Raw genomic sequence first — 15,118 nt, 5'->3', positions numbered from 1 at the left:
GAAAACAAACCATGGTTTATCAATTGAGCAATTTGCCCCAGTTTTAGAAGGAACACACGAAGTTGTAAATTTTTATTTAGCTGGTGACAAATACATCAGCTGCAGCATCAATTCTCTTTGGGTTGGCACACATTTGTAAATTTAGTTCTTGCTATTAGAGCGTTTAATGTCAGTTTAGTAATGCTATCAGAGAGTTAAATATGTTCATTTCAGCTTTGCTGTAAAACCAGATACTGTACGTATAGTCCTTTTACATGATAGCGTTAACATTGACTGCTATACTAGAAGCATCATGGTGAAGACTTCGAATGGGCGAAATGAAGTAGCAGAGGAACAGTTCTTTTGAGCGCCGGGTTTGCGGGACGGATCAGTCTCCCTTTGTTACAGTCTAAACAACGAATTATTTGCCTGAGAAACCCCTCTCATAATATAGCAAAACATAAAATATTTGGTCACCAAGACATTAATACAAATGTATGAAAACGAAAACATAATCCCTTGTAAAGCAAACGATGCTTACCACATTGTATCCCTAACATCGGCCGTGGGTTATCATTTTGCGACTTCAGGTTGTCTGGAAAACAAAATGAAATTACTTGCAAGAAATATATAAACACATTGATATACCTTAAATGTACCTTAAATCAAAATACCAAATAAAATATGTATGATAATGTAAGTTTAGGATGATTTGAAGTGACATTAAGCGCAACATCAATCATAAATGTGCGTTTTGATCGACACATGTAATGCAGAAAAGTTATGATAATTTCCGTGGGGATTTCGTCTGGTCACTTTCAATTACAAAACTCAATAAATCGAATTATTTCAGAGAAGTATCCAATCCCAACCTCTTAAGGTAATGCTCTTTCATTTTTGAGTTAGCAGCTCAGGCAAGGATATACGCATGCCACTTGGTGTTTATTTGATAAGGGCGTGATTTTCAATGAATTAGTCAAGAGATTCAAGTTTGAAAAAATTTTAAACGACCGGTTTAACGAATGAAGCAAGTAAAACACGGCATAGGATGTTAAAAGGCAGGTCAAGAAAGGTGCGGGAAGTACATGAACAAAAGTATATGGGTTTTCGTAGCGTGAATGGTGCCTCGGGTCATAAAGCAATCCCGACTGAACAACCAGCTCCAAATAGAGAAATTCGGAAGCAAGAATAATCTGAGCTGTCCATGGATCTCTCCGCCGTTTCTAGTTCATCAATTAGAGAAACTAGAAGGGGCACACGTATAATCTTCCAAGGGAAAACAGCTCGAGCGCGGATTTTAAGATCCTGAAAAAGATAGATAAAAGCGAAAAAAAACAACAAAGTATTTTCTTCCAGTACCACCTAAAGAGACAATATCCTGTCTACTCTGTCCAGCAAGACATTGATTAATCCATTGTTATCAAAAAATGTAACTTACCAATCGCCACAGACCTTACCAATACTCTGGAAACTGCTCTGAAAAGTGGCTGATAAACTGTACAGCACAGAGCACAACTGTAAATATCCCGTAGCCAAACAGGACCTGATGTACCTTTTGCGATAAAGGACACAAGAAAAGTCCGGGAGAAGAGAGTTACAAGCTTAATATATAACACTCTCTAATCTGCACGTTTTCCCTCATTCGAACAACATTTGACTGGCCAAAAAGCATGGGTCCATGATAGAGGACGCTGTTCACAGGGCAGAACCATTATCATCCATTTATTATATAAACGACTCATCAATAATCCGCTATGCTCAAACAAACCACCGACAAAAGAAATAGTTGAATAACTACAAAGTTGAAAAGAGAGGTTCGTCCCTCAGGACGGGATCGAATAACTAGTGATTGTCTCTTCTCCATTACAATCATAGAAGGGACAAAACAATTTATATGGACCTTTCAAAAGACCCAATCCAGCTAACAACTGGCCAGGGGATTTTAAATTTTGTTGCATCTTGAACTAGGATTTGTTTTTGAGAACATCTTTTTTATGCGAATCGTGTTATCAGTATTATCGCGATTCCTGGTTGTAGTACACACGATGGTACGGTGTTGTTGGTCCTTCAGATCTTGAGATGGCATGAAATTAGGCCTCTGAGGAGGCTCTCTGACTCCAGTAGTTCAGTCGCAAAAAGGCGCATACTCATTAGAACTCTTTGTTCGTGTATGTTCCGATTGCAAATTGGAAATTACAGATGTTTTAAGCAATACAAATTAGGAAGATCCTAGCATATCTGATTATAATTCTAAATGAAATCACCCCAACCCGTCTACTTACTTAAACGAAATGTATACATCCATTGTCCATAACTATTAGATTATGTTCTTTCCCTTGTGTTATATTTGCGGCAGGGGTAAGGTTGTGATGTTGTATTACTTATCTTTTCATTAATGCCATATTAATTTTCATTCTTTTTCAGTTTCTTTACCGCTGCAGAGTAAGTGATTGTAATTTATATGACACACACTTCACAATCATTTGTCTCTTAAGTGCTTCTTATCGTTTGATCCAAGTCAATGTGGTAAAAGCTGTTAATCCAACGTCGATCCTGCTGACTGATCGATTACATTTGCAGGACATTTTATGATTATTCATCAACTGTAAAATAAATCCAGTGCTCTCCAGCGGTTTCCGCTAAAAAGCTGCCAAACTATAAAAATATCGCAGAGAAAGAAAATTTTTAAATTACAGACACTAATAGAAATTATTATTCTGATCATGTGAATTGATTAATTTACAGCGCACTAATAAAGTCAGAATTTTGGATGGCAAAACGATAATAAACATGCACGATAGTAAATTGAACAAGAGTTACCACAATATGTTTGCAAACCCATATGCTGGTCACCATTTAGCAATTGTCTGATATCCTCCCAATTCAACATGTCTGTAAAACAAGATGTAATTAATGTAATGCCTACACAAAATAAGAGCTGCTTTAATTTATAGACAAAATTATTAGGGTTTAGTCCAAATTAAGGCACTCTGCCTGTACGAAACAATACAGCAAATTCAATTACAAGAAAACACAAACAAAATTAATCTTTTTAAAATGTTATTTATTTAATTTGTTTTTTTTATATGTTTTGTTGTTCTTAAAACTACATATCATAGGGTATATATATATATATATATATATATATATATATATATATATATATATATATATATATATATGTGTGTGTGTGTGTGTGTGTGTGTGTGTGTGTGTGCGTGCGTGTAGAGCAGAACATGTATATCAAAAGAGAAAGTAAATAAACTCGGAATATAAAAGTATCTAATATTTACCAAAATGTTTTGTCCACAGCTGAGGAAGTTCCAGCAATGCCATGGTCTGTTCTTCGCTTAAGGTTTCTGTAACAAAGAAGGGGCAATTACCTGGGATGTCTATAATGAAGTACTTACGACATTTAGGGTGGAAATCAAGACACGATTGAACTTCACCTGATACAACTTATGATATTTTGGTCACTTTATTGCAAAATCATAATGAATCAAATTTGTGTATTCCTCTATTGCTCTAGAATGGTAACCATATTACAGTGTTTAGTTGCATTGTAAGCTCGATCAATCATTGACAAGTTATTCAGTGCATGGAAAAAGAAAACAAAGGGATCCTTGCAGATGAGGACGTTCTCGGAACTGAAGAAAACATAATCAGTTTATTATGAAGGCCACCTTCACGATGCATTAAGATCAAGAAAACCTACAATAACGAGCCAATGACAAACCTACGGTATTGATGGAAGAGAGATGACTAAAAATGTAGAGCGAGTCCCAAGTTAATTTCTCTCTGAATAAAAACTGGAGAAGTGCCAAAACAAGTTTCCGCTGGTCGTTCCACGCAACCCCATCCAGCCCCGCCTATCAAAGATGTACAAAACTGGTTTGCTTCTAGGACCAAATCTGAGTCCTTTAAAAGAATTTCGCTGATGATACTGCACGAATACGCTTGCAAGCCAAATACGATGGGCTTAGCGCGGACGTAAGTGGCCAATGTCGTTGGTCCTTCAGGTCTTGAAATGCCATGAAATGAATGTGTCCTCTGAAGAGGCTCTCTGGCTCTCAAGGACCAGCCTAAACAGGGTGCACATAGTGTCATATTTTGAATTGAATTAAATATGAGATATACTGTCATAAGCCCCTATATATAGTATGTTGAGTTCTTATATTTATCAAATCAATTACTTGTGTCGGACTAATCTGTCTTAGCAAAACTTTTGTTACGCTTAAAACGCTGAAGCCTTAAATCTTGTTGATATGCCTTCATGTTCTAGAAATCTATCCAACCTTGAGTAAAACCAGAGTTTAGAATTTAACCAAAATGTTGTCAACTTTAACGACGCACCAAACTTCTATGTGGCTAAGCATAAATATTCCAGAACATCTTCATGTCAAATCATCTGTCTAAACAATGCTAAAATTATCATCCTGTATTATATTGACACATATTCTCAAATTAAATAGAACCGCAATTAAACAAAATGGTGATTATCAAAATTTCTCGTTTGTATTGACTATGATTTTGTTTCTGGAAATTCATTGTTCTATCACTTTTCAAAATTATATCATCCTTACCAACATTTTTTGGAAATCTATGTTCCCATTCGGTCTTGCCTTGATCTGAACTAGAAGTTTGTCAAAATTATAAGATGAACGTTTATACGAATATATAATCCAAATATATATGTACACAAATACAGATCCATTTTAAAGAATTCTGTGATTTCCATGGTAAAAAACACATAAGAAATGAAACACGTTTAAAAGTGTGCTAGTCCAGGTGAAGTCAAATTCAAGATAGATGCCAAAGTTCCATATTTATTTTTATTACTTTCAGTACTTTTTATTCGACACAAGTATCAAAGATTACCTTATAATAGTAGTATAGGTTGTTCCATTCTTTCGTAATCTATCTACCCTTTTACCGCAATAAAATTTGTTTCACTTGTACTGGCAAAATCATCATCTCCATTATAGGCCATTTCTAATTATAACCCCAAATGATTAACAGATAGATCCCTTAGAATACGCGTCACAATCCACTCTCACACAATGATTAGTGACGCTAACAAGCATGCCTAGCTGCTATTGAAAGACTATGCAGTTACTGAGGTGATGCGCACACTATAAACTCCCTGGCTCTGAGGTCAGACACACTTTGAAGTAGCAGAAAACGGTCCAAAGGATTTCATATCTAGTTATTTTACCCAACTACAGTGTATTTACGTTTCAGATATATAATATATAAGGCAATATGTAAGGGAACAATTTTATCTCTAGCTGATCCCTACCACGCCCGATGAACTACCACATGTTGTTGTGGGGTTTAACGCCATTTGTCAGCACAAGATAAGCTATACATGGAGGCCAGTATAAATGTTGGAGGAAGAACCCGGGATAACCCCGGAAAGAATCGCAAATTCACGAGAAGCTACTGGCAAGCTTTCTCACGTATATACATTGGCCAATTTCGAGACTCGAACCCACTCAAACAGAGGTTAGATGGCAGTAATTCATAACGGTGAGCGCTTTAGAACAATCGGCCACTCAGGGCCGCAGATTACTGGAATATATATTATTCACGTTTGTTCACTTTAGCCATGATATAACTTTATGATGAATGCCTAGTAGTATGTATAGATATGGTAAAACAAAGTATATTTGTGAAGAGTTTATTTTCAATTGTTTTCAGGGTTAATTAACAGCCACAACATGGAACATACTAGTATTGTGCAACAGACCTAATATAACCAGTGTGATTACAGGCAATTGCATCAATACGAAATCATTTGTTTGAAAATATATTACATTACATTTACGTTTTGAATTCATTATTATCCATTATGAGAAAAGGAAACCATGTTTTCTTGGTCCTCAAAAAATAAATGTGATTATGGAAATAGTATTGCGCTGTATTCGTTATTGCTATTTTACAGTAAACCCAAGTTGAACGGTTTATTTGAGATGTTACTTTGTGCAGTGTTGGTATAATAAATTAAAATGTGCAGAACATAAACTATGCACTGTGATTAATTGTATTGATACTTTTTTACTCTTTATTTTTAGTAACAATGGCTATATTAGACGGATGGTCGGCATTATTGGTGTCAAGCGAAATAGTGTTTGTATCAAACTGAGCCGCATTGTGAAAAAAGCATTTAAGATTTTTATGGAATTTATTAATAGCATTAATATGCATCGTTTGTACAAATGCTACGAAAAGAATTTAAGTTATTTCATATAATTATAGATTAAATCATGCAGATCAGATATAGAGAAGTCGTTTAAAGTGTTATGTTTTCTATGATTGCAAAATGGGAGTATTTGTATCAGCTTGGAAAGATTTCTTTGAGAATAGTCTGTGTCAACATTGGATGGATTACCTTAAAAAGACTACGAGAATAACGCCATAAAACTTTGCAATTGCAGCCATATTTAAAGGTTTTTTCTTTCGTTTGTCGTTTGTTGCTTTTAAGGGCAGTTTGATAAATTAGTCACTATATCGTGCCAATAAATTGGCACTAAATGTCTCGCCCTATGGCACACAGAGGTAGCAGACCCGGCTTAGGCGATTATCGAACAAGTGACCTTTTGGATAACGAATCCAATGTTATGTCAGCTGTTTTATCGCCAACTCCACCCATATTTAATAGAGATTCGGCAACATTTGCATTAGCTTGAAATCCTGTCATGTCAAGATGACTTCGGTCCGAGTTGATCAAAATCATTGAAGTGCTATTGGGAACGAGCCTATTTTGATGCCCTTTGTTTTGAAAATAGTAATTATACCTGAAGGATAATAATCCTAATTTATAATAAAAATTTAAATATCCATGAATCCAGAATACTTAATTGTAGTTTTGTATCATTTACATGAACTTTTCACAGCTTATGCCAGAATACTTTCTTACAAATATTGATTATTTCTGTTGAACGTATGTTGAGAAGTTGTTTATATGCTTTTCATTACTAGCTATATCGATTACATGAAGAGTATCATTATTTAATCAATTATTCGCTAAGAATTATGTTTTCTTCACAGTTAGTACTGATCCATTCTTTCATAAGTGTGTTTCTTAAACTTTTACTTGTTGACTAGTACCAGCTTTACAAATTTGAAATCGCTTTATGCCAGGATAACTTTTGTGAAGGTTGGTCTCATTTTATTGAGTTATATGTGACTTTCGGTAGCAAATCCTGTCCCAAAACAATATTCGTATGATTACATGTATCAATCGAAATTCGAAATTCAATGAAAAATGCATTAAAAATAAACAAAACTTTACTTGACAGAGGTTCAGCATTTTAGTTTTGATCGAGATGGGAAGTGGGCACATTAGTAAAAGCTAACTTTGGCTATATAAGATATAAAATACATTTGATGTTAAATGCTGGTAATTTGATGTGTGCTCTGTAGTTTTTCATAAGTTTCGAGGTGAGAAATCATTAGAAATTACACTTTTTTGGCTAAATCTAAATAAATATGAATGGTTGTGTTTTATTGTTCCACTGATTCAATTGTTATTTGCTGCTGCAGCCACTTATTTATTAACCAGTAATGCAATATAAAATGATATTTTGAGATTACAGGAATCTTCATTAGAAAAAATATATTCGTTTTAGATGAACTCAAGGAACTAAATACATTCAACCTCCCAATACAATTGATCACTTTTCGCCGGACGCTATGTTCTTCTATGGAACATCTACTGAGACACACGAGATGCAGCATAATGGATATCATCTATCTTCCTGGATATTAAACTGTGGTACAAAAACATTTTTGATTTAAATAGCTTGACCACTATTTAAGTACAATACAAAATTTATCTCACTGCTAGTTCGCGGCGGATAGAAGGATTTATTTTACATCGTCATGGCCTTGCAAAATGTATTACAAAGGAGTCATAATTTCGTTTCTGTTCGAGATGTTATTGAAATTATATATATATATATATATATATATATATATATATATATATATATATATATATATATATATATATATATATATGTATATATATATACATGACTCAGCTGAACTATATTCTAGATTATGAATTCGCATAGACAAATATGCTCATAAGACAATTGGTTACCTTTGCTGAGGCTGCACGTGCAGATTTTGGTAATTATGGATAACCATATTTAACACACTTTTTATTACAATTTTAATATAGGTCTGTTTTCCCAAACAATTGGCTCCATTAAAATGCTTTCTAAATGGACGAAATGACTAGCAGACGAAAGACGTGAGTACACTTCATCATGTAATAAATTAAAGGTAGACAGGTTGTTGTGCGTTGTGGAGTAGAACATTGTTTAGTAAATAAATCACTTTGTTGCAAGTAAGCGTTACAAAAGTTAAGTGTCATTTTGGACCAAAGTACGAGTCTACATTTAGTGGTCTCTTTCATTTCGTAAGCACTATTGCATTAGAGAGGATGTTGAGGAAAACGTTTACCTTTTTATATTCTTTTATGTGTTCTTTTAAATTCGCAAAATGTGTTGTTTCTGACACGTACATGACAATGTGTGGATATGATCATGAAACATGCATATGCTCAACCAAAACATCAGAAAAAAGAAATAGTCCAATAACTGCAGGAATGGAAGAAAAAGGAATGTCCCTCAGGAGAGGATCGAGTCACTACAGTTTGTCTCTCCTCCTTCAGAATTAGAGAAGGGCCAACATAATTTCCCTGGACCTATCTGAGACCCAATCCAGCTAACAATGGGCCTGGGGAATATAAATTGGGGTTGCATCTTGGACTAGGTATGTGAATATTAGAATAACTTTGTTGATGCAAATTAGGTTATCTGGATAAATACGATGCCCGGTTGATTTCGATGCGCCAGTGGTATACACGATAGTCCGGTGTCGATGGTCCTTCAGGTCTTGAGATTCCGTGGAATTTGCAATCTGCGGAGGCTCTCTGACTCCAATAGTTCAGTCGGAAAAGCCTCACACTCATTGGAAGAATGTTTTCTTCTGTGTTCCGATTACAAATTGGAAATTGCAATGTTTTAAGCAACATAAATGAGAAAGATACTGGCATATCTGAATTATAATTTGCAAATGAAATGTCCCCAACCCATCTACTTACCTGAACGAAACATATACATCCATTTTCCATAAAGAGTAGATTATGTTCATTTCCTTACATTATATTGGGGGCGGGGTTAGTTTGTGCTATTGTATTACCTTGATTCTCAGTAATAACAATTTCAATTTCATTTTTTTTAGTGTCTTTACCGCTGCTAAGTAAGAGATTGTAATTTTTTATGACACAAACATCACAATTATTTGTCTTTTACGTGCTTCTTATCGTTTGATCCAAGTCAGTGTGGTCAAGCCTGTTATTCAACCTCGATTCTGCTGATCGATTATATTTGCAGGATTTATTTATGATTATTTATCAGCTGTAAAATAAATCCAGTGCTCTCCAGCGGTTTCTGCTAGAAAGCTGCCAAACTATAAAAATATATCAGAAAAAGAAAATTCTTAAATTACAGACACTAATAGATAGTATTATTCTGATCATGTTCATTGATCAATTTACAGCGCAGAAAAGAAGTAAGAAATTTAGACGGCAAAACGAGAATAAACATGCACGATAGTCAAGTGAACAAGATTTACCACAATATGTTTGCAAACCCAACTGCTGATCACCATTTAGCAATTGTCTGATATCTTCCCAGTTCAACTTGTCTGTAAAACAAGAGATAATGTATGTAATGCCTATACAAAATAAGAGCTGCGTTTATTTATATGTCATTAGTTAACATAAAAGATATCCAAACAATTATTACATTCTTTGGGTTTAGCCCAAATTAAGGCAATCTGCACGTAAGAAACTATATAGCAAATTCTTTCACAAGACGACACAACCAAAATTAATCTTTAAAATGTGTTACTTATTCAATGACTATTTTATAGGTCTTCTTCGTCTTAAAATTACATATCATGGGGTATACTTGTTTTCTACTTTTGCTTGTATATGTTAGCTTAGATTGGTCTAATTCTGTTCAAATTGGTTGCCATGTTTTAGTATTAACCAATGTACGCTTGCATCTCCGAATTTGTTACAATTTTGCCCAGGTGTTGAATGTAACATCTGAGTACGCCATTAACCGTATTGATAAACTTGTTATATAATGTGTGTGTGTGTGTCCTGAACGCCAAAGAGTAGTCCAAACGAGGAATCAAATCCGTTTGCGTTATTCGACAGAGAAGGAACTAGACAGATACGTAGACAGCAAAAGATGTAGATAAATGCAGAAACTGATTAACTCAGAATTACACAGTATATAATATTTACCAAAATATTTTGTCCATAGCTTAGGCATTTCTAGTAGCGGCATTTTCTGCTCTCTGTTTAACTTTTCTGCAACAAGAAGAAGTTATTACCTGTAATGTCTATAATGAAGCACATTACGACATTCTAGTTGGAAATGAACAATCGATTGACCTCAGCATATTCTGATAAGGCTTTATGACTTTTTGTCATTTTATTGCAATGATATACTGAATCAGATTACACTATACCTTTTGGGACTTCTTTACAGTAACGTCATCCAATACCTTCAGGATATAAGACTATTCAAACGCTTGATCAGAATCCTATCAAAGCGCAGGTTCTAGAATGGTGACAAGAATTAAGTTTAAAGTTTTGTCGAAAGATCTGTCAATCAATTAACATGTCATTCAGTGCATGAGGAAAAACAAGATTATCTTTTATAGAGGACGACGTTCACGGAATTGAAACATGAATCCCCCGTTTATGATGGCGGCTGTATACTCTTAAGTATCTCTCTACCTCCCAAGGAAAGCTTTGTTTTGAATTAATTTGAATTGGAAAGATACTGGGATAAACTGCTTGCGATATTATTTTAGTTTTTCTATTTAATCAAGTCAGGGAACTGCATCGGACAAATCTGGCTTAATCAAACCTTTGCTACTCTTAAAACATTGATACTTTAAATCTTGTTGATATGCCTTCATGTTCTAGAAACCAATCATAACCTTGGGTGAAACCAGAGTTAAGATTATAACCAAAATGTTGTCAACTTTATCGACGTCCCAAATTACAATATGGCTCTGTCTTAATATTGCAGAACATCTTCATATCAAATTATCTGTTGTACACTGATGAAAGTTCATCTTGTACTTTTTATATAGTTAAATTCCTGATACATGTTCTCATTTAAAGTAAAACCTCGATTACCCAAATGCTGATTATCCGGATTCCTGGTTTCTTTGAAATATGATTTTGTCGCTCGTAATTTAAGCTCTATTCATTTTTCTATAATTTACCAACATTATACTATCCTTACCAACGATTATGTTCGAAGTCTACGTTACCACTCGGTCTTGATTGTCAACATTTCCTTGTCTTTATTTAAACAAGAACATTTTGTGAAAATTACAAGATGTACGTTTATATGAATATATAAACTAAATATACATGTACACAAATACAAGTCAATCTTGAAGATGTAGGTAATTTTCACTGTGAAAAAGCATGTTAGAAATGAAATAGGTTTTAAAAGGTGCAAGTCCAGGTGAAGTCATATTCCAAATATATTCAAAATTTCCATATTTGATTTCTACTACTTTCAGTACTTTATGTTTCATATAAATATCAAAGATTACCTCATAATGGTAGCATAGGTTGTTTCACTCTCACTTTACTAAATCTGTACTTTTCAGTCTCATAAGTAGAGTGGTAATCTATCTGTCCTTGTACTGCATTCAAAAAGGTTAACTTGTACTGGCAAAATCAGCATTTTAGTTATCGGCCAATTATTATTATAAATAGGTCAACCCCAAATTATTAACAGTTATGTCCCTTTGATTACGCTTCAGATTGCACTCTCAAACAATAAACAGTGATTCTAGAAAACATGTCTACCTGCAATTAAAAGAATGTGCAGTCGCGGAGGTGATAGGCACACTATAAGTTCCAAGCCCTGAGGTCAGACACACTTTGAAGTAACAAGAAACCGTCCAAAGATTTCCATATCCAGTCATTGCACCCAAATACAGTGGTCATACTTTTCAGATATAAAATGTATTAGGCAACGTATGAAGGACCAACTTTATCTGTTGCTGGCGCCTTCCACTCCCGAGAAAAATGGTGTACAAATACTGTGATTATACAAATAACATACTCGCTGACTACATTAATTGTATGTTACAGTAAACCCAGGTTTTCAGAAGTATGTCCCTTTTTGGGATATATGTTATTATTTTGTCTTTTAATTTTTAGCAACAATGGCTATATTAGACGGAAGATCGGAATTATTGGTATCAAGCGAAAAGCTGTTTCTATCAAACTGAGCAGCATTGTGAAAAAAGCATTTAAAGGTTGTATGGAATCTATTAATAACATTAACCATATTCGCGTCGTTTGTACAAGACCTAAGAAAGACATAGGTTGTATGATGTAAACTTAGATCAAATTATGCAGATAAAGCTTTTAGAATTCGTTTAAAGTGTTTTATTTTCTGCTGATGAAGGTAAGCACATTTGATTGCAAAACGGTAGTTTCTGTATCAGCTTGAAAAATTATTCTTCCAGAATGCTTTCTGTTAAATTAGGTTGGATAACGTTGAAAAGAGTTCCAGATTAATTCCTTTCAATTTTGCAATTGCAGCCATATTTAATGTATTTTTTTTTTGTTTTTTTTTGTTTGCCGTGTGTTGCTTTTAACGACAGTTTTAATAAATTAGTCGCTGTATCGTGCCAATAAATTGGCACTAATTGCCACTCCCCGTGACGCACAGAAACAGCAGACCCGGCTTAGGCGGTTATCGAACATGTAACCTTTGGATTACAAGTGAAATGTTCTGCCAAATTTTATATTGCCAACCCCATCCATATTTAATAGATAATTAACAACATTTGTATTAGCTTGAAAGCCAGTAACGTCAAGATGACTTCGGTCGAATTTGATCAAAATCATTGAAGCGCTGGTGAGAAAGATCTTGTTTTAAAGGATTTTGTTTGCAAAATAGGCATACCTGATGAATAAAAAACATTATTTGTAAACAAATCTCAATATCAATGAATCCAGAACACTTCCATCAAATGTCGTCAAAATCTGATGAGTATTTTTGCAGAATGAGCTGTTTAAAATGTTTCACTATGTTTATAATAGTTATCTTTGATTGCAGTTCTGCATCATTTATTCGAATACTTACAGCTTCATGCAAGAATACTGTCTTGCAAATATTGATTAATTATGTTGATCGTATGTTGAGAACTTGTTTAAATGCATTTCATTTTAAGTTAATGCACATCCATATTGAATTTATGAAGATCGTCATTATTTATTAAATTGCCCCTTAACGCTAATGTTTTGTATAATTTTACTAATCCGTCCCTTCGAAAGTGTCTTTTTTATTTTGTTACTCGTTGACTAGCATCATATTTACAAATTTGAAATCACTTTTTGTCAGGATACCTTTTATAAAGGTTGGTCTCATTTTATTGAGTTTTATGTGACCTTTTGTAGCCAAGTTTTTCATGAAGCAAGTTTATTAGTAGAAAAGCCCAGTAAAATGAAAATGCATGTAAAAACAAAAAAAAAAATATTTACTTGACAAAGGTTCAGCAAATTAGTTTTCTTTGGGATGGAAGTTAGGTACAGTTTTACAAGCTAACTTAGATATATATAAGATATAAAGTACCTTTGCTGTAAAATGTTGGTAATCTAATTTGTGCTCTGATGTTTTTCTCAGTAAACGTTTCAAGGTGAGAAATTGATAGAAATTAAACTTTTCCAGCTTAATATCAAAAATATAACTGGAGGTCTTTTATTGTGGCACTGATTTAATTGTTATTTGCTACCACATACATTTGCTTGTTTACCAGTAATGCAATAAAAAATGTAAGTGTCTCTAAACTAACAGTTCTGATGATGAAAAATATTTACTATACTGAGGAAATAACTAATAATAATAAATTGGTTTCTGTTCGAGAAAATATCGAAATAATATATATATATATATATATATATATATATATATATATATATATATATATATATATATATATGCGTGTGTGTGTTTGTTTGTTTGTGCATGTGTGTGTGTCGATGTCCAAGTACGACATACAGACCATCTCAAGTGAGCTATATTCAATATAATATATGCGTATAGACAAATCTGTTTATAAGACTAGTGCTCCCCTTTTCTGGGACTGCATCTTCAGATGTTGGCGATTATTGATAACCATATTTAGCACACTTTTTATTGTAATATTGATATAGGTCTGTTTTCGGATGCATTCAAATGCTTTATAAATGGACAAAAGAACTTGCAGACGAAAGACGTGAGTACCTTTCGCCTTTTGTTAAATTAGAGGCAGATTGATGTACATTGTAGAGTATAAGATTGTTTCGTACATAAATTACTTTGTTGCAAGTAAGCGTTACAAAAAGTCATTATCTGCAGTTAAGAGGCAAATTTGATCAAAATACGTTTATAACTCGACTGTTCTCTTTCATTTTGTAAACACTTTTGTGTTAGGACGTTGAGGAAAACGATTTCTTTTCTTTTCTTTATTTCTGTACTTTTAAATGCACAATCATTTTGTGAATAATATATGACAATGTTTGAATATGATCATGATACATTAATACAGTGATTATAATTACCTCAAATAAATTAGTACTTACTTTTGCTGCGACGATCTCGGATGATTATCACAGTTATTGCCAAAATTGCCAAACTCAATAAAATGCCCAAGACTATGCAAACCGCCATAAGTGCACTCGCATTGCACGTCTCCAGTAATACTGGTGGATTGTTGCCTGTAAAATAGCATATTATAGTGTGACGAAATCTGAATGCTTTACAACTCTAAGCCAGTAACTATTGTACTTTGGGCAAAATCATTAGGCAAAGTTCGTATAAATGTTTATTATTAGAAGATAAGTAAGCTCATCTGTGGTACATGTGAAAACAGTATTGGTGAATAATCCCAGTTATTTCTCATCGTCATTTCAGACAAAACCTCTCAGTAGATATTGAATCTGAAAGTACAAGGTAATTTTGGAAACAAACCAGCATTTGATGGGCGATGCCATAAACAAAGATTTGTTGAAACTATCAGAACCATCATT

At 33.8% G+C, this 15,118-nt stretch overlaps 1 protein-coding gene across 1 annotated transcript in view; it reads right to left on the bottom strand.

Moving 5' to 3' along the window:
- Window positions 1-15,118, bottom strand: part of LOC149774259 (uncharacterized) — a 70,829-nt gene that overhangs the window by 8,241 nt on the left and 47,470 nt on the right. The window contains exons 6-11 of the mRNA XM_089945529.1: window positions 14,672-14,806; window positions 10,310-10,375; window positions 9,628-9,699; window positions 3,273-3,338; window positions 2,800-2,871; window positions 521-574 (exon numbers count right to left, since the gene is read on the bottom strand). Of these exons, the coding sequence (XP_089801655.1) occupies window positions 521-574; window positions 2,800-2,871; window positions 3,273-3,338; window positions 9,628-9,699; window positions 10,310-10,375; window positions 14,672-14,806 (465 nt within the window). The remainder of the gene's footprint in view (window positions 1-520; window positions 575-2,799; window positions 2,872-3,272; window positions 3,339-9,627; window positions 9,700-10,309; window positions 10,376-14,671; window positions 14,807-15,118) is intronic.

Source organism: Sinohyriopsis cumingii, unplaced genomic scaffold (genome assembly GCF_028554795.1).
Source record: "Sinohyriopsis cumingii isolate HCF-2022 unplaced genomic scaffold, ASM2855479v2 utg000360l, whole genome shotgun sequence".
Taxonomy (NCBI): domain Eukaryota; kingdom Metazoa; phylum Mollusca; class Bivalvia; order Unionida; family Unionidae; genus Sinohyriopsis; species Sinohyriopsis cumingii.
The sequence above is the reverse complement of the archived record's forward strand: the minus strand, read 5'-3'. Positions and strand labels throughout refer to the sequence as shown.